Here is a 24,155-nt window from a genome sequence, read left to right as displayed (position 1 = left end):
AGAGAAATTCTCAGCAACTGTATGTTTCACTTAAAAACTTCGTAGCTTCGCCAATTATTCCAGCTACCCCCATTGCATTAGATTTACAGAACTCACATCCCTTCGGTCTCTTGTAGGTTTTGAGGAGCTCTTTCTCACTGAAGAAATAAAGAAAAATCCTGGATTGCCACCTACGTCCACAACGATCCATTAGTTTGCAATTTAATTAAGAACTGTCATGTGGGAACACTTATAGAGTATCACACATCATGAGACATTGCATGAGACAAGCACGCCTTTTCCCTGGAACAAGCTGGCAGCTTCCTTGAGTTGTACAATAGACGTGATTGCTCAAAGGAGAGCCTGGTTTTGTTATGAGAAGGTTAGCACTTGACAGTTGTCAGCATTTTCATTTGGTGACAAGTGCCACTGGTCTAGGTACGTGTGCTGCGTAGCTCTTTAACATTGATGTGGGCTTGGATTTGGACAATCCACAACAAGATATTTCCCTGCCTGTTACTGGCTGCCCCACAAAACAAGCTGCAATAAAGTAGCAGAACATGAATGAGAATCTTCTTAGCAGTTAATCACCAGTGATTCCACACCCCCATGCAGGCAGTGGGTTGCTGATGTGGTCTAAACGCAGGTGGCGCTGTGGTCTAAACCACTGAGCCTCTTGGGCATGGGTAGGCAAACTAAGGCCAGATCCGGCCCACAGACAGTCTGGGAATCAGCATGTTTTTACATGAGTAGAATGTGCCCTTTTATTTAAAATGCATCTCTGGGTTATTTGTGGGGCATAGGAATTCATTTTTATTTTTATTTTCAAAATATAGTCTGGCTCCCCACAAGGTGTGAGGGACAGTGGACTGGCCCCCTGCTGAAAAAGTTTGCTGGCCCCTGCTCTTGGGCTTGCCAATCGGAAGGTCGGAAGTTCAAATCCCTGCAACGGGGTGAGCTTCCATTGCTCTGTCCCAGCTCCTGCCAAACTAGGTACCTCTGCGGTGAGAAGGTAAATGGCATTTCTGTGCACTCTGCTTTCCGTCATGGTGTCCCATTGCGCCAGAAGCGGTTTAGTCCTGCTGGCCACATGACCCGGAAAGCTGTCTGTGGAAAAACTGTGGCTCCCTTGGCCTGAAAGCAAGATGAGCGCCGCAACCCCATAGTCGCCTTTGACTGGACTTAACCGTCCAGGGGTCCTTTGTTAACAGTGTTAAAACCCACTTCACACATTGTGGTGCAACCTGCACTTAACTTCCCAAAGTAGTGAGAAGCTCCAGGGGCAGCCCTACCTGGGTTTGGCTTCCCTTTGGAGGTGAGATCATTGGAGGCTTTCGGCTGCTTGTAATATTTGCTCTGTTTACAACTATACAGATGGTGGAGGCAAGCAACGTATACAGTGGTACACCGGGTTACAGACGCTTCAGGTTACAGACACTTCAGGTTACAGACTCCACTAACCCATAAATAGTACCTTGGGTTAAGAATTTTGCTTCAGGATGAGAACAGAAATTGCGTGGCGGCAGGCCCCATTAGCTAAAGCGGAACCTCAGGTTAAGAACAGTTTCAGGTTAAGAACGGACCTCCAGAATGAATTAAGTTCTTAACCCGAGGTACCACTGTACTCTCCAACCAAACATCAGTTCTCAAGAAAAAGGACATTGCACCTCAAAATGCTTTCAGCCTTAAGCTCACCACTTTCCCCCCTTTGCTTCTGTCTGTCTTCCTTCTGCTCTCCACCACTGGACATGGGGTAAGGCCTTCTTGATAGTTGCACCCCAGTTGTGTGGCTTCCTCTTTATTGAGGCATGGATGGCCACATTGTTGGTGGGCTTCCATTGCCTTTTTAAACCACACTTGATCACCCAGACATACTGAATAAGACTGTTGATCCATCAAGCTAGGTTATTGCTTGAACTTGCTGGTAGTTTCTCTCCAGGGTTTCAGGTAGGAGACATGCCCAGTCTTACCTTGAAATATGGGAGACTGAACCAGAGACATGCCCAAGAGATGCTCTGCTATGGAGTTATTTTCTGCCTTTCCATTGATTCCCATGGGATGAATCTGGTTAGCCCTGAATTTTAGGTGCTGTATGTTAGGCCAAGCTCTGTGGATGGGACCAGGAAATGAAGGGAGTGAGGATGCAGTACAACTTTGTTTCTCCATTTCCCTGCCCCCAGCATACTCATCCCCCACTCCTGACACACACCCTTTTGCCATTTGCCCCAACATAACTTCCACTGGGATAAGTTTAAGGCAGTTTAAGGGCAACTCAGGCAAGCCAGAGAGCAGCCAGGATTTATGTCAGTGGCAATAGGACTGAGCTATCTGCAGTGCAATTGGTCGATTGGCAGAAGCCACACCTATCCCTCAGTCCAATTGCCAATTGTGTCACAAGAATGTGCCACATCACCACCCAATTGACCTCTGAGAGCATTTCAGTTTCAAATATTCTGATTATTTCTACTTTTAGTTAAGTATTTTTATTTATTTACTTGATGGGGGGGACAGCCACACCCTGCCACGCTGGCTAAGCCCATGCACTGTGAGTTATATTATATTGATAATTATATCGACTGACATTCCTGCCACTAGGAAAAAAGTTTTCTTCTATGCAACCGCTGCAGCCAGAATGATTATAGCAAAAAACTGGAAGAGAGAAAAGACTCCCTCAATAAGATTTTGTAAATACATAGAATCAGCAAGACTTACAGCAGTAAGATGACAATCAGACCAAAAACTGATAGAGGAGTGGGCTTGCGTGAAGGAATACATCAAAAAACATTGTTCTGGTATTAATATATCAATATGCAATGAATGAAATTCTTAAAAAATTAAGAAGAAATGGGTATAAGATGAGATGGTCAAAAATAACATTGATAGCACAGCAAAAAGAAGAAAAGAAATAAAGAAAGCCACACATAGGAGGAGGGAAGTCAAGATTTATGTTTGCATGTTTAGTTTGTTTTCTTTTTTTGTAATCTAAGTTGAGAGGTGTATGTAAGTATGTATGTATGTATGTATGTAAAATAAGTTTGTTTAGTGTTTTGTGTTTGTAAGTATTGTATTTATCAATAAAAGTTTTTTAAAAAGATAATTTATTACAATAACTTACATGCCGCCTTTCATGCTACAAGTTATTTCAAGGCTGCTTAGAGTTCGACTAACTTTGCCCGAATCTAAACATTTTATTGGTTTTCACAATATTATAAACAAACAAACAAACAAACAAACACACAAGACAAACAAAACAAACATAAATCATAGCCTTATTAAAAATTACAGTTATTAACTTTGTTAAGTGACTTCCTTGCTTCCTCTTGGTTGAATTTCATTGCATGTCCTTTTAACGGTTTTCCAAATCCCAATTTTTATGAAATTTAACTTAAACATTAACATTCTTAAATCTTCACCTTATAGAATTAAACATATTAATTCATCACTTAACATAAATAAAATCCTAAGCCCATTAAGTATCTGCAAGCTATTTGCAGTTAGTTTAACTTAACAAATTTAACTAAATAATCATTAAATTTATTCCATTCTTCCTGATACTCCTCCTCCTCCTGGTCGCGGACTCTTCCGGTCAGGTTGGCTAGCTCCGAAAAATCCATCATCTTCATCTGCCATTCTTCTATTGTTGGTAATTCTTGGGTTTTCCACTTTTTAGCTAACAAAATACGAGCAGCAGTTGTGGCATACAAAAATAATTTAATAATTAACTTTGCCCGGATCTAACCCAGTCTTCTTAGGTTGTTTTAAACACGGCTCTATACAAGCAAACTGTGAATATGACAAATGAGGGTTTCTAAATGTGCATGTTATTGTACAAATAATAAGGCTTGTCAAGTAGCTGAGGTTGAAGCAACAGCTCCAAGCTTTTCCAAGTGTATCTCTTGAGAGTACAATAGATGGCAAGTCTGGGTTTGCTTCTGCATAATGAAATAACTCCTAGCTCTGACACCACTAGGGTCACTTTTTCAAAAATCCTCTTTCTTGAGAAGTATTTCCAAGTGCCTTCTCCTTGAGGGGAAAGAACACTTGATTCCATTGTCCCTTAGGCAGATTTATGAAAACAACCTTCCAGTTCTGTACTTGCTTAATGATAGCCTTTTGCTTTGTGTTTTCTATTTTCTGGTACAGATGCCCTTTTCTTCATTTGCAGAAATGGGGCAAGGAGAGGGCAGGAACGCGTTTTTAATGGAAGTGCCCAGGTTATTCAGGACCCTTAAATCCAGATTTCCCAACCCTGTCCTAAATGTTGGCTACTAGTTGACTTCCAGCCATAATTCAAGATACTGGTGTATGGGCAATCTATCCGGAAGATATCTGTATTTTGAGGAGTTACCGGTAGTGATCTGACTTGGTTGCCCTCTTCCTGCCTCTTGTTCCTTCCCCCTCCCTATCTCTTGTTAAGCTCTTTGATGGCCTTTAATGTCCTACATCTGTTGGAAGGAAGAGATAGTGATGAGTACCCCTGGGACGCGGGTGGTGCCTAGGACTTGCCGATTGCATGGTCGGCAGTTTGAATCCCCGCGGCGGGGTGCGCTCCCGTTGCTCGGTCCCAGCACCTGCCAACCTAGCAGTTTGAAAGCACCCCCGGGTGCAAGTAGATAAATAGGGACCGCTTACTAGTGGGAAGGTAAACGGCGTTCCGTGTGCTGCGCTGGCTCACCAGAGTAGCTTTGTCATGCTGGCCTCGTGACCTGGAAGTGTCTGAGGACAACGCTGGCTCCCAGCCTATAGAGTGAGATGAGCGCACAACCCTAGAGTCTGTCAAGACTGGCCCGTACGGGCAGGGGTACCTTTACCTTTACCTTCTTTGATGTTGGACATTGTTTGGAGAAAGTGAGGCACTGGGAGAGGGTAGCTAATGAATAATCTGCAAGTGGCCAGTAATGTATGACTGGTAGCCAGTCAGGCAAGCCACATGGGGTAGCTATCTATAAATTGGATGTTTTCGGGCAGGGTTTTTGGTCTACCTAGAGGGGTCACTTCACCACTTCTTGAGGGCTTCCATGGCAAATTGAAGCGCATGCGTGGTATGTATATATTGCTTGCTGTTTAGAACTAAATATTTAATCTTCTCACTCACTTGTGTTTTGCATTACTTCTGAATCTCATTTTAAAATACAGTGGTACCTCGGGTTACATACACTTCAGATTACAGACCCTTCAGGTTACAGACTCCGCTAACCCAGAAATAGTACCTCGGGTTAAGAACTTTGCTTCAGGATGAGAACAGAAATCGGGCTGTGGCGGGGCAGTAGGAGGCCCCATTAGCTAAAGTGGTGCTTCAGGTTAAGAACAGTTTCAGGTTAAGAACGGACGTCTGGAATGAATTAAGTACTTAACCTGATGTACCACTGTAACCACTTTGCATTTGGCAAGACAACTGCAATTCTGGGATGAGGTTATCTGAAAAACGCATTCTCCTGTTTGAGCCTGCCTGGTATACCCCCATATTGGTATTGCTACATTCAGAATTTGTGAATGGCTGCAAGGAAGATAGTTTCTGACTTTTTGAATTATTTCCCCAGGGAAAATTTCCTGGTGTCATCCGAGTTATCTTTTTAGATGCCAGGCCCAGTTTCTACTACTCACAAGAGCTTTTTAAATGGTACTTTACAATTCATTGTTTTATTGTAACTGCAAGTCCTTTTTATCTGATTATTTTGTAAGATTGGGGGAGGGCATTTTTGTAGATGAAAGGTGGGGTTCTAAAGGTTTTGTGATCATGAAGGTGACTACCTGTAATGAATATAGGGGTTGCTGGTGCGTAAGTTGCCGCCTCTCCTGGCTTTGTTGCCTTGTTAAACCTTTTCTGTCTGGACAGCCCTTCACTTCGTGGCTGCCTCAGTCGCTAGCAGAATCCGTCAGTGGGCGTTTCTTAAACCTTTTCCAGCATAAAAGCTGTTTGACGCCAAGTCTCCTCCTACTCTCCCTGTGCGGAAGTCTTCTGCGCAGGGAGGGTGTGGGTAGCGGAGGACCCGTGCTCTCCCCGCTGGTATTCAGTGAAGAGTCCTGGAGCCCTCTCGCCGATTCCTCCATCTGCCCCCCTTTATCCCTGGTGTTGCGCTGATTTCCTTCCCCCGCTGAGCTACCTCTCTCCCTGCTGGGTCCCTCTCCAGCATCACTTGAGAGCCTTCCCTCCGCCTCTGGCTCCGATGTCAGTTCCCTGACACTACCCTTGGAAAATACTGTGTATGGTTCTGGTTGCTGCACCTCTAAAAGGATATTGTAGGGCTGTGAAATGTGCAGAAATGGATCAGTAAAATTATCAGGCATCTGGAGTGGCTCTCCTATAAATAAAAGTTACATGCGCCTTTTTTAGTTCAGAAAAATAGGCAAGTAAGGGAGGTATATCAAATTATATGTGGGCAATCACAGGTGGAGAACATCAGCATTATTTATTACATTGTCCACTAAACACAGAACCTAGGAGACACTTTCTAAATCTCTTGTTTATCCAGGAAAGCTGTCTCTCTCTAGCAGAGAGGGTTCTATGGCTGCTCAGTGACATTAATGCCCCATAATGTGGCCCTCTTTGCGCTGGCGGCAAGACAGATTAGGAAGAAGAATCTGGATAAAATTGCAGTAAGCTGTAAGGGGGATTCTGAGGTCTAAATAGAAAAATACTGTCTGCTGTGTGGAGACCCCTAATTTCTCTGTGTGTCTGCAATTTATGATTCTGATAGTTTAGGAAGAGGTTCAGTTTATATATATATGGATATATAGATTTATAGATATTTCTTCATTTGATAGTGCCTGTGCGGTTTTGGCATGGTTTTGGCTAGTACAATAAAGCTCCTCTGGCTATTACAGTGGTACCTTGGTTCTCAAACACCTTGGTACTCAAACAACTTGGAACCCAAAAACTGTAAACCCGGAAGTAAGTGTTCAGGTTTGCAAACTTTTTTTCAGAAGCCAAACGTGCTCTGTTTTGAGTGCCACACTTCCATTTTGAGTGTTATGCTGACAATTTGATGAGTGACACAACTCCATAATCACCTTTGACTGGACTTAACCATCCTGGGGTCCTTCACCTTTACCTGTCACTGCAAACCTCAACTCTAAACTCTGGCTCAGTCTTTCTAAATATCTGTGAATTGAGGGAGGGCCACAGGGTCTGTAACCTGAAGCGTATGTAACCCGAGGTACCACTGTACAAGGAAGGGCGAGACTGACTCAGGATAAGTTTCTACAACATAGTGGCAACTTGGGTGCATAGTTCAGTCCCAGCACACTGTTCCTATTCAGAATGATTGGCAGGGTTTAGTTTGTTTGAGGAGGGAGGAGGGAGGAGGAGCTAAAGCTGTCTGGTGCCCGCAGGGCAACGCTGCCCTGGCTAGCTTCTTCCAGGGCTCTCCGGGAGGGCTCTGTGCCTCCCTTTCTGTCATTCTGATTTATTAAGCGCTTCGCAAGACAAAGTCTCCCCGCACAAAACCCTTCTCTGTTCTGGAGAGGGTAATTTCCACCCAGCCCCGCCGATGTAAAAGTATCCTGGCTCTCTGCTTACCTGCCGCTGGAGTGTGTTTGGGCAGGTGCTGGGCGCCCTATCCGTCTCTGCCATCTGACAGGCTTGATTTACAGCTGGAAAGAAAAGGGAGACTCGCTCCTCCATCTTCCTTGGTTAAACACACACACACACACGTACACACGTGCGCGCGCACACATAACCCTCGCCTTGCAGCCAGATAAGCTCAGTTCCAACAGCTCCGAACAGTGCTACTCCTCAACAATTATGTTTTAAGACCGGGGTGTGAAATTGCTGCACTCCTAAGCATTCGGGATCAAGTTGCGCCCGGCAGCCTCCTGAGCACGTGTACTCAAAAGCAGGTCCCTCAGATAGCAAAAGGATTTGATGTTGTTTTCCCCCCACTCACACGTTCTAGGGATGATAACTTAGTGTAGACCCCATTGGCTTCATCTGCAGTTACTTCCAAGTAATCTCGGGACTTAATTCTTCCCGGACTTGTCCGTTTTAGTTGGGACTGGAGATTTGTGAAGCCATGTGCGGTTTTAATCCAAGCACATGACAGGGATAGCTCAATAAATAGAGGCTGAGGCTCTTAATCTCAGGGTAATGGGTTCGAGTCCCACGTTGGGTAAAAGATCCCTGCATTGCAGGGGGTTGGACTAGATGTCCCTTCCAACTCCCTGAACTCAGGGTCCCTTCCAACTCTATGGTACTAGGCAGATGGTAGTGCACCCCAGTCCAGATAGGTTTCCCCGAATTTACACAGTTTTCTTGTTTAATAGGCGATTCCTCTAGAAGCCGAGATGGATTATGACAGCCTACTCAAACTCAACGCTTCGACATTATGACGATTGAAATTAATGGGACATGCTTTCAAATTCAGTCATGGTAGCTGGCATTAAAGCAATTTTGCCTCCTTCACAGCTTTATATAAATATAGCTATAGAAAATCCCGTGGGAGAATTCTCTGCAAAAGAAGCATCTGAGTGCAGCGTTGCTTACGCTTTTCCTGACAAGGCTTTGTGTTCCTGGATTCAACAGGTGAAGTTGTCCCGATTGCTGCATCTATATCACAAGAGCCAATTCCTAGGGGCCGAGGGGGGGGGTGTCTTCGGCTCCCCCATAAAATATTTGACGGCCCCCTTCAAGTTGATGGGCAGTGCCATTCAAATGGTGTCATTGCACTGCATCATGTGATCGATTATGCAGGGCCGGCCCCCAATATTTTATTCAAGTTGGCACCCCTGATCTATATAGTGGGGAAACATCACCTGCTGAATTTCTGCCTGCCCCGCGGCAACTGGGAAGGGGCTGCTACCTAATTTGAGTGTCATGGACGACACAAGCTGCAGCCCTAGCAATGCCCCATTGAAGTCCCATTGAATTCAATGGGGGTGCTCTCAAGTAAGTTCTCTTAGGGTTGCAGCCTTAGAATGCTATTCGTTTTCAACAGGATACCCGCAAGTGTCTCCAAACATTTTGGCTCCAACTTAAAAGCATCTCTAGGAAAAGATGCGCGGGGGGGGGGGGCGGCGGCTTTGGGAGGCTGTTTTGCCTAAAACAGCGTCTAGCTTCTAAACAGCACTTTTAATGGAAACAATAGTCTTCTAAGGTTGGGCGAGTCTAAAGATTCTTGTGGCTTCGTTTTTGTGTTTAGTGGGTATTTCTGGACTGGAAGCGAACTTGGTGCGAAATGGGCTTTGTGGGGAGGGAACGTCTCCTATTTTGCGCGTTTTGCATGGCTCACAAAGGGCCCCGATAAAATCTCAGGAGAGAAACTGACTGACACGTATTTCGTGCACCAGAGCCTTAAGATGCGTTTGCATAGACATACATCGTAACATGTTGTTTTATTGCTCGCGGAGAAAGAAAAAGAGACGGTTTCACCACTCCTTCGCTAGCGTTGCGCAAACAGCCGAGTGAAGGAAGCTCTCAAGCAGACGGGAAGACGACACATAGATTCATAGAATTGTCGAGTCGGAAGGGATCCCGAGGGCCATCTAGACCAACCCCCTGCAAAGCAGAAATCTCAGGGAGATCATACATGCCCCTAGGGAAGCGGCACCGTGAAACGGTCCATTTACACTCAGCTTGTCCATTCGCCTTCGAAAACAAGAGCAAACTTTTAAACAAAAGGCGCCGAAGAAATATTCACCTTTCCATGGAATTAGCTCTCCTGCCAATGAATGCGAGATCGAGGGTTTCCTTGCTAAGAGCGCAATGTAATCTCGTTCAATAGCTTGTGCGATGCTGCGCTTGATAAAGGCGAACAGGCTGGAATTGAGACGAGACCGTCGTTTTTCAATCTGCACACGCAAAAGTGGCCTGTTCTCTTGAGGGAGGCGGACTGTGGCTGCTGGGGAAAGTAGCGCACAGGTTTGGCTGCACCGCTGTCTGCCGGATTGAAGAAATCCGATGAAGGAACGTGAGGAACTCCAAAGCTTGTATCTCTTTGCTTTTATACTTCGGACACTCCTGACTTAACTCAGAGAGGGTTGCTTTCATACAATGCCCTTAAGAATCGGACTGCTGCTGTTTGGAACCAACACGATTGTGAAGGAGCGAGCGAGCAAAAGATAGCAACTTTATCAATGACGGTTGTGTCTTTGTAACAACCAGAAAATCAGCAGAGGACGTTTTGCTCAACTTCTGCAGTTCTGTTGCCTTTCCCATCCTGTTCCCATTGTTTTTGTTTTAAATCAATTTTAGGCCAGATTTCCCGTTCCCCAGCTAGTTGGTTTAGAGATTTGCCTTAATGATGATGGTGGGGCGCTGAGGTAATGTCAAATTACTGGAACTGACAGCCGGATCCTATTGACGTCTTCTACAATGCAAGTCTTATTTGAGCTCTGCGAGATTTACTCCCAAATGTGTGTGTACAGGATTGCATCCTGAAACCATAAAAGCTCCGGTTCCTAATTAAGCCAGTGTTGGAGTCGTTCTCTTGAGGTAAATAGAATTCCTCCAGCGTAAGACAGGGGCAACTATCTCCTTTCCCAATCGGTTAAAACGAAGGCTGCTGTCCTAAATCTATTTACCTGAAAGTAAACTTCATTTTAAAATCAATGGTACTTACTCCCGAGTAGACGGGGAGTAGCTGCGTTGGAATTCGCTTGTGGATGGACTCAGCTGTTCCATCCTGTGTACATTTTTCTAAATTTACCACATACTCTAAGCAGGAAAACATTCCCCGGGTCAGGTACCCGCCCTGCCGCCTGAACTGCATTCCTGAAAACGCAAACACCACCACCACACCGAACCCAAGAGGTCATAAACAAATTGTCCCCCGACAACCTTCCTGGAGAATCTGGCAGGCGGCACAAAAGGATTAGGTTTCAACTCTGGCTTGTCCCTGGCGAAGCGGTCTTTCGCTGTCCACGCCTCCGCCCGCCCCGTCGAATATTTTGCGTTTTGAGTAAGAGTGAAGTCGAGGCTACAATCCTGTGCACACTTAGAAGTAAGGCCGCTGAACTCACTGGCGTTTGCTTCTGAGTCGACGTGTGTAGGAATGCACGCTGTCAGGCAGCCTAAGATCTTTCCAAAAATGGTTCTAGGCTTGGCAGAATGCAACAATTGTCCGCCGCCGCCGCCTTTGACTACAAGCCAGCTGGCCGGCCAATGGCTGACTCAGCAGGACTAGGGCACCTCGGCCCGCAGCCGGCTTCTCAGCAAGCCATGGCAGCCCCGAGGCTTCAGTTTTACTACTCCTTCTAGGTGGGAAATGAGTCGCTTCGCCCTGTTCTCCGTGGGACACGCGCAGTGCGTCGAAGCACCTCGAGTTCAAACACAAAAGTGTGTGAGTGTGTTGGGTGTGTATGGCTAACTGAGTCAGCCTACTGCAGATTTAGCGTTGAGTAGAAAGGGCTTGTGATGGAAGTGTGGACGCCTCCTTTCAGAGACTCCCCCCCATCTCCCCCACTCCATCTGAACCGGCCAACACCCTCCAATAATTATCTGATGCCCTTCTTCCTGTGCCTCCCGCTGGAGAGGTCCGGAGAGTGGGCAACAGGAAAATGGCCTTTTCTGCGGTGGCTCCCCATTTGTGGAATGCTCCCCCCCTTGGGATGCTCTTCTGGCGCCTTCATAGAGCAGCTAACCTATATCCTGGACCTTGACCAAAGAACGGTACACTCCTCTTTGGGATGGTCACCCTCTTCCACGCAGCTTCCTGAGGGGCGCGCACATGGAGCAGTGAAGGAGGAAGGGGAAGGGGAAGGAAGGGGACACCCGCCTAGCCACTCAGATCAGCTGAATCAACCCTGGTGATCACTGGGGTGACAGAGGCACCAGGAGAAATCTTTTCTCTTCAACCCGTTTTTCGGTTGATTAACATTCCCAGGCCCTTTTAAATGTGTTGGTGGGAGTGAAAACTATTTATTTGTTTTTGTTTCATTATGTATTATGTATTTTTCTGTTGTGAACCGCCCTGGGATTTTCGGATGGGTATACAAATTTATTAATCATCATCTATGTCTTTTAAGAGCAGCTACAGGCAGTTAAACCACAGAGCCTAGGACTTGCCGATCAGGTCGGCGGTTTGAATCCCTGCTATAGGGTGAGCTCCCGTTGCTCGGTCCCTGCTCCTGCTCACCTAGCAGTTCGAAAGCACGTCAAAGTGCAAGTAGATAAATAGGTACCACTCCAGCGGGAAGGTAAATGGCGTTTCCGTGCACTGCTCTGGTTCGCCAGAAGTGGCTTAGTCTTGCTGGCCACATGACACGGAAGTTGTATTCCGGCTCCCTCAGCCAATAAAGGGAGATGAGCGCCGCAACCCCAGAGTCGGCCACGACTGGACCTAATGGTCAGCGGTCCCTTTACCTTTACTTACAGGCAACAGTGCAACAAATACAGCTTCCTACAGCTATGTCCAGCGGCATCCTTTTGGCGCAGCCGCCAAAGGCCAAAACCCCCCAGCTGTATACAAAGATCGCATCTTTTCCCAGTGTATCTTAAGACTGACGAATCCTAAGAAACTGATGTCCTCTGCACCTGCGCTTATAATCACCACCAGGCATGGTTAGATAGGGAACTGCACCCGGTACCTCCACATCTGCGATGTCTAATATTTGGTGGCCCATGTCAATTTCAAACAGGGCGTCTGCAAATCTAGCAGGGATGCTATCCACAAGGTCCCAGCTGCTGGTGCTTTTAATGTGTTTCCCACCCCGGCCCTTTATCTCTCTCTCTCTCTCTCTCTCTCTCTCTCTCCCCCTCCCTTCCCCACTCTCCTGGCCTCCTATGCATTCCGTGAAGCCGCCACAACCCCCTTGAGCTATGCGCAGAGATGCCAGCACACACTTGATAATTTTCATTCCAACTTTTATTTGAAAATAACCAGGATCCACAGCTTCATAACGCGCGCACACGCACACACACACATCACCACAGACACATTTCCTGAAAGCAGTCTTCCTTTTCGGTGGCAGCATTTTTTAAAAAAATAGGGTTCCGCTTGGGTATCTCTGGATAGTCACAGAAACCCTTTTTTTATTTTTGTGGGGCGGGGGTGGTGGTTATGAATCAACTTTTAGCAGACTCACGCGGACACACCCCAAATATCAAATTCGTTCTTTCATTGGAAAAAATAAAAAGCGACGGCAGCCTGTATTTGCTGAAACAATAAAAAAGTTATAAATAAGTTACCCCCTCCCTCTTCCACGAAAGGCTAACCGCAGTGCTCATTCTGGGAAGGCTCACACGTGCATTTTAAAAGAGCCCTTCCTTCTGTATTCGGAGTACTCGGAAACTAGAGGAAAAGTATAAAGAATTTAGGAACGAAACCCTGACTGGGTTAGACATTGCCTACGTTCACGATTTCCATCAAAGCTGCCTCCCCCCCCCCTTCCATCGGAAAGAGGCTTTCACTTAAATAAATATAAAAGCTGTTTTGTCTTTTCTGTCTCCCTGTACATCTCTCTGGACTGATCTCTCGCCAGCAGGGAATCTCACCAGTTCACTGCACCTTGCATCTAGAGGCTACGCAGATGTGAAGTCAAACAGGCTTACCTCTGCGTAAATATGCGCTAGAATCGGGGCGGTGCTTTTAAAGTTATTCGTTTTTGAACGATGGATATTGCAAATAGTGATTCGCCCCACGCAAGTTCACAACCCACCTTCCTGTGATTCTATTCCCATTCCCACCCCACTCCACTAGCTGGCTTGGACTACCCTTAAAAGGCTGCGGAGGAATTCAGTCTTACGGCTGGCTGCTTACTCAGGAGTAAGTTCCCCTGAAATCCAATGGGTCGATCCCTAACTTAATGTACGCTTAGAAGCGCAGGCTGCAGTCCTGCTGTGTGATGGGTTGTAGTCAACTAACTCTTACCATGATTAACTTAGGTCCATCCATTTCAAAGAGTCTACTCTGAGTAAAGGTTAATTGACCACAACCCTATGTTACCCTCCCGAAAAAACAAGACCCTTTGAGTTAAATGGGGCTTAATCTCTGCCCCCCCTCCATGTGTATTTAGCTTCTGTTGAAATCAGTGGAGCTCTTAGGGTTGCCAACTTTTTACTGGCCCAGTTTTGGGGCCTTTGACAGCAGTCTGACCAAGCATCAAGACTGCTAAAGGCACAGGAGCCCCCTTCAACAAGAAGTTGGCAACCCTGCTAAAGTTTGCAGCATACGTACTGTATACAGAGTTCTCGAGGAAGCGGTTTGGATAATCGCAGTTGCCACCCTTGCCACGCCCACTTCGGAATAAGACCCGCTGAGCAGCCTTTCTTCGGAATAAACATAGAAGACAGGACTGCGCTTTAACGACTATACCAGAGTAAGGAGTTCACCCTGGAAACTCACGGCTATAAAAATGGCTTAAAATCTGCGGGTTGGGCGCGCCTCCTAGTCTTGTGAATGGGAAACAAAAACAATTGGATGAATGCCCCCCCCAAAACCTATCAGCAGGGTACTATTACCAGGAGAGAGACACACTCTGGTCCATTTGAAAGTTCGGGTTAAAATCAGATCGAATGACTTTTGGGTTTTTGTCTCAGGGGAAATCCATCCTTAAGGCACAGAGTCTTTGTACTTTTCAGTCACTGGATTAAAAATAAAATAAAAATGTGCGTAGAGACCTTTCCCATCGCCTGTCCTCAAGTCACTTCATGAGGGAGGGGGCTTGGCTAGTTCTACGGTTACACCGGTAGGGTCTCCGTGGGATAAGGCCGATAGACCTGCTGCAACGACCCGGGCAGCCGGAGGGGGCAGTAGAGCTGAGCGACGCCGAGCGGGACCCCTTGCAGCGATTCCGAGGCCGCGGTGGAAGCGGCGAGGAGGGAGGTCCTCTGGGGGAAGAGTTGTTGGGGATCCCCGGACGTCGAGGCCTCCCCCGCGGAGACCTCCAGGAGGAGCGGGTCGGGCAGCCTGTAGGAATACAGAGAAGAGGCCGCCGCGGGTGGGAACGGAGGAGGAGGAGGAAGGAGCCCGAAGGAGACGGCGGACTGGGGCAGAAGGCGAGAGTAGCCCGACGGGACGGGCCACAGCATCGCCCTGTCTCCCGCTGGGGTTGCGGGGCGCTGCTGCTGCTGCTTCTCGGACGGCTGGAAAGGGCGGCTCAAGATGCTCTCGATGGCGAAGGAGCTGGAGAATTTCGGGCCCGACGAGGAGCACGACGGCGAGACCGAGGCGGCGGCCGTCGTCGTGGCTGTCCCGGACGCCGCTGGCTGGGGCTCGTGGTCGGCGCTTGGAGAGGGCGAGGCCGAGGGCTGGTGCGCCTGGGCAGGCTCCGCGGCGCCGGGCCTGCTGAGGCGCTTCCTCCGCCTGCGGAAGACGCCGTCGGCGAACGTGTACTCGGAGCTGGGGTTGAGCATCCAGTAGTTGTCCTTGCCCCACGGCCGGGCCGGGTCGCGGAGCACCTTGACGAAGCAGTCGTTGAGCGACAGGTTGTGGCGCACGGAGTTGCGCCAGCCCGTGTAGGCGCCGCGGAAGAAGGGGAAACGGCCCATCAGGTACTCGTTGATCTCGGCCAGAGTCAGGCGCCCCCCGGCGGAGTCCCGGATAGCCATGGCGATCAGCGCGATGTACGAGTAGGGAGGCTTCGGGCGACGCGTGTAAGGCTTCCCCGGCGCTGCTTTCGCGTTGCCGGGCGAAGGCTCCGAGCCCTGGCGCGGAGAGGCCCCGACGCCACTGGCCGGGCTGAGGGCGGCGCAGTCACCGTCGGAGCCCAGCTCGCTGTCGCCGGGCAGTGGCGACGCCGCGCTGCTGCTTTCCTGGTCGCTGCTGAGCTTGTCCTCGTAACGCGGGGCGAAGATCTCCAGCTTCATGGTGGCGCCTCCAGCCTCGAAGGGGCCCAGCTCGGCTCCCCCCGCCCACGGGTCTCTTCTTCCCCAGGGATGATCGGTGGGCCTTCCGAGCGCAGCAATGGGGCTGTGTAGGCTCGGATCTCCGGGGGGAGGGGACGCTAACAAAAGTTGAGGTGCATCTCTCCTTTTACGCGGTGGTGGTGGAGCTCCCCTAAGGGGCGACAGTTCCCTTTCTTCCACGGGGGAGTCACGGAATGTGTCTCGCGGCTTCAGAGCAACGTCTCCGCCTCCCTGGAGGAAGAGAGCAAAAATCGGGGTTCCCACGCTAGCAACCCTTAAAAAAAGCAGAGCCACGGGAGAAGTTTCTGAAGCCTGAATTCCTTTGGGAAAGGGTGTCGGGGCGGAATGTAGCTGTGAGGTCTCTTTCTGCCCCCTCCTTAGTTTGTGAGCAAAAAGGGGGCTTGTTTCCACACCCCAAGTCTCCTCCTTCGAAATCAAAACCAGCGCGTTGCGCTCCTAGCGCGCGTGGAGTCGGCTGGTTTTCAAGCGTTTTCTCTCGGCGGTCCTGGATGGTGCGTTGCTGAGCAAAGCCAGCCTCTGCTGGCTTTTCCCACCTGGATGATGATCCCTAGAAGGTAGGCTTTTCTCTTCGGCCCAAAATAAGTATCTGATCCTCGTGGGGGAGGATCCTTCCGAGGAAGATGCGCGCTCTCCCCTCCCCCGCAGCCAGTGGTATTTTATCTTGAGAGTCTCGGACGCAAAGCTGAAGGTAACAGGTGACTGAAGAAACTTTGCGTCAACTTTTTTTTAAACGATATATCCTGGTGGTGCGATTCTCTTTCTAGGAGTGTACTCTTAGATCTTCATAGGCTTCCAGGGGAAGATCGGCAGCAAGTTGACTCCGGTTAGGATTTAAAAAAGAAAAATGGAAACCTGATGTGCTGAATCCGCGTCTTTCTGCTCTCCTTTCCCCCACGTTAGTGGCGCTCCCGCTTGAAGAGCCTGGCGCTTGCGAGCTGTCTGCTGGCGACAGCAACCCTCGAGCGGCTGTTGTCATTAAAGTGGCATTGTCATTATCTCTCTCCACTACTCTCAGGCCAGCCCATTATAACGCTCAGCCCAGTTGGGGAGGAGGAGGCGGAGCTACCCCCCGCCAGGCTTCCGAGCGGCTGCTGGGTGGAGATGCAAGGTAAGTCAGACAAAGGTGGGCATCTCCCGAGAGACAGCCTCGATGACAGGGAGAGCTTGTTGGAAAGCTGGGGCGGGCAGGTTGTTTGCTTGGCTCTGGCCAAGTCCCGCCCTCTCCTTGGGGTTCCTCCAATGAAAGGAGCCCAGTCAGGCCCCACCCCTTCTCCTCCCACTTTGCGTAGCAGGTTACTCTTCTCAGGTGTAAAGTGCAAATTGATTTATAGGTGGCAGAGTCCAACCTGTTGAGGGATGGTGCTCCCCCCCCTCCCCTATCTTGGAAATTACTTTGCAATTAGTAAATAAACACAGCCTCCTATAGAAGGTATTGCAACACTTTCCTATTACGGTTTTGAGTTCTGAACTTTGAATTTGCAACCATTCATTAGAACTGAGAGTGATTAGAGTGTCCATTCAAATGCCCACTCAGTCCTGAAACTCTCTGGTGGACCTGGGCTGAGAGCTAATGATTGACTACCTGACACAGACCCTCCAACTGTCCCTATTTTCCTGGAGACAACCCCTGATTTAATCCCAGAATGTCCCACTTTTCCTTAGGACGTCCCTATTACCATCAGAGAAATGTTGGAGGGTGTGGACTTACCTGACCCCTGAGTCATCTCGAGGCAGCCCTGTATAGGGAAGTTTTTTGTTTAATGTTTCATTACATTTTTATGTATGTTGGAAGTCGCCTGGAGTGGCTGGGGCAGCCCAGTCAGATGGGCAGGGTATAAATAATAAAACTCTTATTATGGAATAGGACACCCCTATTTTCATCTGAGAAATGTTGGAGAGTATGCTGGCAGGGTTGTTGGGAAGGTAGAGGGGTGAGCGATGCAATATGAGTCCCAAGTTCAAGGAAGGACAGGGTATAGATGCAATTAATATCCATAATCATAGGATTCTTAAAGAAATGTTCGTTCCCAATCATGGGTGTACATGGGGAGAGCAGTTTTATCCACTGTGGTCCTGCTGAAAGTTATATCTGTGTAATATGGTAGCTATAGCTGGAAAGACCCAGGTTTGTGAAATTCACCACTTGACTCTTTGCAAGATCGTTGTGACAATGTAGTGAGGGAGAGATAAGGGCCATGTATGTCAGCCTGAGACCCTTGGAGGAAGATCAGGGTAAAGTGAAATAAAGACCTGCTATTGATAAATACGCCAATTGAGTAGGAGTCACCATCTTCAGCCAGGAGAGCCAAATGCTGTGCAATGATTTCAAAAAAACAGGATGCTCTTAGAAGTCACTCAGTGTGCTCCCCCCCCCCCGTGTAGCAAAGTGACAATGGAAGTCACAAATGTGTAAGAGTGTCCCCAGGACTGACTTTGTTACTGCCAGTCTGTAAATGAAAGCTGCTTGAACACACGACTGCTGTTCTGCCATTTTGTGCCAAGGTGAAATAATGATATTTTAAATTGACAAATCGTATTCATGTAGTAAAATAAAATTCATTAAAAGAGTGTTGTGGTTTGTCTGGACTCGCAATTCATTTTCTGTTTTTATTTGAATTGTCCACATTTATTTTTGCTTTCTCCATTTCATACAGCTGTGAAAAATGAAACTCCGGTCTTAAACATGTCAAGCACAACTTAGCACTTGAAGCCCCCTTTCCCCTTTCCTTCATTTTTCATTGGGTCTTAAACATGCTTAAATTTGAGTGAATTGTGCCCACTCTTTGGAAGTTGACTTCCGTGGTATATTCCAAATGATCCATACATTTCAACCAAAGTTAAATCACTTTTAAACTGCATTGGATTTCAGCATGAGAGATTTTAGCACGTGCTTAGTTCTTTCATTGAAATCAGTCTGGCTTTCCAGGTGCATAACTTAGGCTTTGCACTTTAAAACAAAAACTACGACAAAATCTTCTCCCTAAAAATTATCTCCTTCTGAAAAGAGTGGACGCTTTGCTACTACTTTCCTGTGAGGTGGGGATGGGGAAGAAATGTATCCAAAAATATTGAGAGGTAGTAGGCAACATTATGGCAAGAATCACTGTGATGAGCGGCTTAGGATACATACATGCATCTCTAGTCCAGTCAGTGTTTTAAGTTCCTAACCTCTGCTCAGCTAAAGATATTTGGGTCATAGGAGCCAACTCCCGGGGACTGAGAGGTCTTTATCTCCCTCCCAATAAAATATTGGAGGGGGCCAGGACATTGTCATTGATAGGCATTGTCATTCAAATGGTGTGCATGCACCACATCATGTGATTGATTATGATTAGGTAAGCCCTGCCCGCCCCCAATATTTTGTTCAAGTTGGCACCCCTGTCCCAGCTCAACTGGGGCTGAGCCAAAGATAGCTGAGCTGAAGCAGGTATAAGTCCCTCAAAAGGGTGGTAGGGGCTGGAACAGAGAGGGCGCACTTAGTCTATTCAGCTCAGTCACGTGACCTGGCCACCTGGCCTAAAACACTCTTTGAAAGGGTTGTCCCTCTGCCAGGCTTAGGCAGAGCAGCAGCAGCCCCAGTGCTGAATGGGGTTTAGATCTGGTGTAACTTTATAATAATTATAATACAGTGGTACCTCAGGTTAAGTACTTAATTCATTCTGGAGGTCCCTTCTTAACCTGAAACTGTACTTAAACTGAAGCACCACTTTAGCTAACGGGGCCTTCTGCTGCCGCTGCGCCACCGGAGCATGATTTATGTTCTCATCCTGAAGCAAAGTTCTTAACCTGACATTTCAGAATGTCAGTGGCAATGTCATTTCAGGAAATTGGCTTAAGTACAAAGATGTCGGCTTCAATAGTCTTGTGGCTAATGTGCAATATGTCTGTTAAGTGCGTTTACTTGAAAGGAAGTCCTACGAATTTCAGGGGAGATTCCAACCAAGTAAGTATTCACGTGACCGAATCCTAGGCGTGTTTTCTCAGAAGTACATTCCACTGAGTAGAATGAGGTTGGTAGTGCAATCCTATAATGTCTACACAGGATCAATGGAGTAAATGGGCACAGGACCAGATTCTTAATCTCAGAAACCTGAGTTTAGAAGTGCTTTTGTTTAGGATTGTCCTTAGGCTGCATGTAAATCTCAATTATATTTGAAAGCAATTAATTTAATAAATGATGCCCTGACAAAAAATAAGTGTAGTACCATAAAATTAACGACATACACATCCTTTTCTGCAAATGCTGTACTAGTGGATTTCCAACAAACTCTGATGAGTGGCTATGCTTCATCTCTGATTTTTGAAGTTGCTGGTCAAAGATGCTACATTCTTTGCAAGATTATACTGTGAAATGTTACACTTCTTGCATATTTTCAAAGCACTAATGTGAAATAGGTTTCATACATCAAGTTATCCATTGTGTTAGGTACATCATTATTTATAACTGTGACCATGACTAGTTTTCCAAATGATACCTGGTCATATAGGTAAATATGCTTTATGCTAGACTCATTCACCATAGCATCCTTTGTCTGTGGTACCTAAATATGTGGTGGGCTTAGTAGCACTCCTGCTTTAAAACTCCCTTCTGCTGGAGGTTATCCAAAACCAAAATACTGTATGAACATTTTCTACCAGCAATATGAACATTCTTTTTTTAAAAAAAAGCTTAAGCAATTGGTAGCTGCTAATAAACCAGCTATATCTTTGTACACACGTGAATTCAGGTTTCAGATTTGCCTGGATTTCTTCTGTGGATTATATATTTATGCTTCAACCAAGCCAGGGATAATTCCAAGAGATTAGGCATGACAGAAGATGGTGTGTGCATTTCTGTGTGTTTGCCTGGGAAAAAAGACTTGTGGACAGATACTTGCTTGAATGCATTCCCCACCTTAATCGCATAGGTTGACGGCAATTTGCAATATCTTAAAATGCAACTGTATGACTAAGTGAGGAGCGGTATATTGGTTAGGGAGAACATGCTTGGAATGCATTCAAGAATAACAGACAACTTGTGCAGGTTACAATCTGTTTTTTAACAAGAGATTTATAAGCATGAAGGGTGAGTCATTTACATTGCAATAGACACCTATCCGTGAGTAAGCACCATTGAATATAGTGGGCCTTGCTTCCAAGTAAACATGCATAGGATTGGGCTGCGTGTAACCCTTGTAAATAAAAGCTGAGATTCTCAGCAATCTAAATCATCAACCAGATTCTGCTGAGAAGTCCCAAACTCAAACCCTTCATATAATATTACATTCTTGTTAGCTGGTGTACTTAACATTGCTAAGAATGTGTGCTAGAAAATTTCATTCCTGGTTAAACTATGGACTTCATTAGATGATCCTAGGCAAGTAATTATTGCTTCAGCCTCCTATCTGCTAAACAGAGACCCTAATTTCCGAATGCTTGCTATGCGAAAGTTCCCTTATCTGAACATGATGAATTAGTAACCAAAACTCTCTATACACACCACAGATTCAGATATCCAAACAGAGAGAATTTTTTTAAAAACTTCCTTGTTTGCCTTCTATTGGTTGGCCGAGGAATAAAGGGAGGGAGGTAGAGCGAATGGACAAATAAGCACTTTCCCCTTCCTCAGAGGGTTTTCCTGTTTTTTAAATTTATTTTTGGGGTCAAAATTCCATGGTCCGGAATGCATTAGAAAGTTTCCCATAGGAATCAATGGAAACCATTGACTCATTATGCAAATACTTATCTGACAAACAATTTACAGGAAATGAATTGTGTTTGGTTAGCGGGACCTGTGTGTGCCTGGATAAGGCATACAGAGCACTTTGAACATTCGAACAGTGGCATTAATATTACTTTAAAGTTGGCTTTTCCATTCTGATCACCCTCAAGAACCCCACAGTGAAACTGCAGAACTTGCTTCCATAAGTTGTGGCGAGGGCCACCAACTGTCTTGGCATGGGCATAGCCGGGGCGCGCGCGCGGGCAGCTGCCCCCCTAAATAAAGCAAATATATAAAAGTACGTAACTAAAAGTAGGAATGATTGGAATATTTGTAACTGAAAACGCTCTCTGAGGTCACTTGGATGTTGTTGTGGTGCATTCTAGCGACGCAACTGGCAACCTGACTGAGCGATAGGTGTTTCTTCCGTGAACTGAACAATTGTGTCGCAGGTACGTTGGTTCTGGAATAGTACTGGGGGCTGTCCTGACCTCCCCTAACATAAATCCTGGCTACTCCCATGTGTCTTGGTAGCTTTAAAATGGAAGTTAGACAGATTTATGGAGGACAAGGGTATTGATGGCTACCAGGTTCGGAGGCCCCATGTTTCTTAATAATAGTTGATGGGGAACAAACAGCAGCGAAGGGAGGTTCTGTTTGTGGCTTCCCATAGCCACAAGGATGGCTACTGTGGGGAAGCAGGTTGTGAGACTAGGTTGGCCTTTGGGTTGATCCATCAGGGCTCTCTTCATTATATACGTGGTTTGCTTAAACAATACCAGGAAGTCAAACAACGTGGGCAGAAGAAACCATTGTAGGAACAATCACAGAAGAATCAGCAGCAACAACCTTGCCAATGTGTTATGGGTGTGTTTGAGTAGGTGGTGCTGTATTGGAAATCTCAAGCAAGCAGTACTTTGATGGCTGCAAGCAACACCAGCTTGACTGGGAAGCTTGGAGTGGTGAAAGGAACTCCAAACAACAGTCCTTGCATTTCCTTCCTCTTGCAAGGTGGCTTGTTTGCATGCCAGAGTAAGACTCATCGGCTTGGGTTGATCGGTATGACTGAGGAAACAACATGTAGCTGGAGATCTCAGGGATCTGATGAGGGAAAAGAGAGTTTGCTACACATTCTGCAAAAAACAAAACCAAGAGCCGTGTTGCAACACAACTAGGGCTGGCCCAAGGCATTTTGCTACCTGACATGGAGCGGCGAATGATTCCTTACCCTCAGGTCAAGGCACATAGTGTACCCAAGCATATCACTCCATCCTTGTCAGCAAAAATAAACAAGAGGTTGGATGTAAAGGGAGGACAAATCCCCATTTGTGGAAGTGACTAGGATCCAGAGGAGATTCCACTGTGGAACAAATGGGCGGGAATTTTACACTTCCCTCGGGAACCCCTCTGCCATCTTCTACCTGTTCCAGAGGGTCTCCCAATCCTACAGGAGTTGTTGTTTTTTTTTTTTGGAGGGGCACAGAGAGCTGTTGAGAAAAGGGTGAATTGCTGAAATTCTGCCCCCTTTTGCCACCTGTGCAGCATCCAGCTAGTGGTAACAGATTTCTGCTTCAGAGAGCAAGATCCAACACAATAACTGAAAGAACTAAGCATCTAGTGCTATTCCATGGAAGTCACACTTAGCTGTCTCACTCTGCCCCATGGTAGGGCCGGCCTTAACTGCTGATTTATAAGGACACATGAAGCTGTCCTATATCAGGCCATTAGTTCATCTAGTTCTCTACTGTCTATTCTGATTTGCAGCAGATGTTCAAGAATCATAGATGAGATCCCTTAAATCAAGGGTGGAGAAACTGTGCCCCTCCAGATGTTGTCACGGGGCTGATAAAAGTTGTTGGACCACAGCTCTCACCAGCTCCAGCCTCCATGATCAATGATCAGTGATGACCACACGTTCCTCACCCCATTCTAGGACATAATGTACCTGTAGATTGCAGCACTATCTTGCCATGGCCATCATCCCCAAGCAGCTGTCTTTTGGCAGATTAGGGGACATTACTTTAATTCACATTAAAATTCGACCTCAGCATGTTGAAGCTTCACTATGCTTCATCATAAGGGTAGCCTTCCCTAAGAGACCTCCTAAATGCCCATCAATGACATGTAAATGTGACATGAAACTTGGGTAGTCAGAAAGATGGCAAGACGTAAGCTCCGAGATAATGATTCTGAGCCATATGCTGTTGCAGTCTTGTGAGTTGGTGGTTGTCAGCATTTAATTTGCCTTGTTTCAGAGTTGTCCAACCCAGTACACCATGGATGGGAAACTTGTGGCCTTTCAGATGTGGTTGGACCCAGGAACCAACCATGATCAGGGATGATGGGAGTTGTACTCCAACAACAACTGGAAGAACCTAATTTTCCCATCCTTGTCCTAGAGCAGGGGTGGCCAAACTTGGTCCTCCAGCTGTTTTGGGACTAAACTCCCATCATCCCTAGCTAACAGGATCAGTGGTCAGGGATGGTGGGAATTGTAGTCCCAAAACAGCCAGAGGGCCAAGTTTGGCCACCATTGTCCTAGAGTAACCACTATAGGTGGACCATGGAAGGAAGGAAGGAACAAAGTAGGACTACAACTGACTTTGCTCTGGGGAAAACTACATGTTACACTGATGATGCATGTGACAAAGTCTCCAATCACTCCTCCTCCTT

At 46.8% G+C, this 24,155-nt stretch overlaps 2 protein-coding genes across 3 annotated transcripts in view; one reads left to right on the top strand and one right to left on the bottom strand.

Annotated features, from left to right (window-relative positions):
* Nucleotides 1-24,155, top strand: part of MYLK4 (myosin light chain kinase family member 4) — a 797,874-nt gene that overhangs the window by 710,105 nt on the left and 63,614 nt on the right. The gene's annotated exons all lie outside the window — the stretch shown is intronic.
* On the bottom strand, nucleotides 12,762-18,340 carry FOXQ1 (forkhead box Q1). Its single transcript, XM_083519589.1, has one exon. It carries the CDS (start codon nucleotides 15,719-15,721, stop codon nucleotides 14,594-14,596), a length of 1,128 nt encoding a protein of 375 aa, XP_083375715.1. The 5' UTR covers nucleotides 15,722-18,340; the 3' UTR covers nucleotides 12,762-14,593.

Source organism: Podarcis liolepis (assembly GCF_965112155.1).
Source record: "Podarcis liolepis genome assembly, chromosome: 8".
Classification (NCBI taxonomy): domain Eukaryota; kingdom Metazoa; phylum Chordata; class Lepidosauria; order Squamata; family Lacertidae; genus Podarcis; species Podarcis liolepis.
The sequence above is the reverse complement of the archived record's forward strand: the minus strand, read 5'-3'. Positions and strand labels throughout refer to the sequence as shown.

What these genes read in the sequence shown, in the direction of transcription:
- FOXQ1 (XM_083519589.1), bottom strand. Translation starts at nt 15,721, where the DNA reads ATGAAGCTGGAGATCTTCGCCCCGCGTTACGAGGACAAGCTCAGCAGC.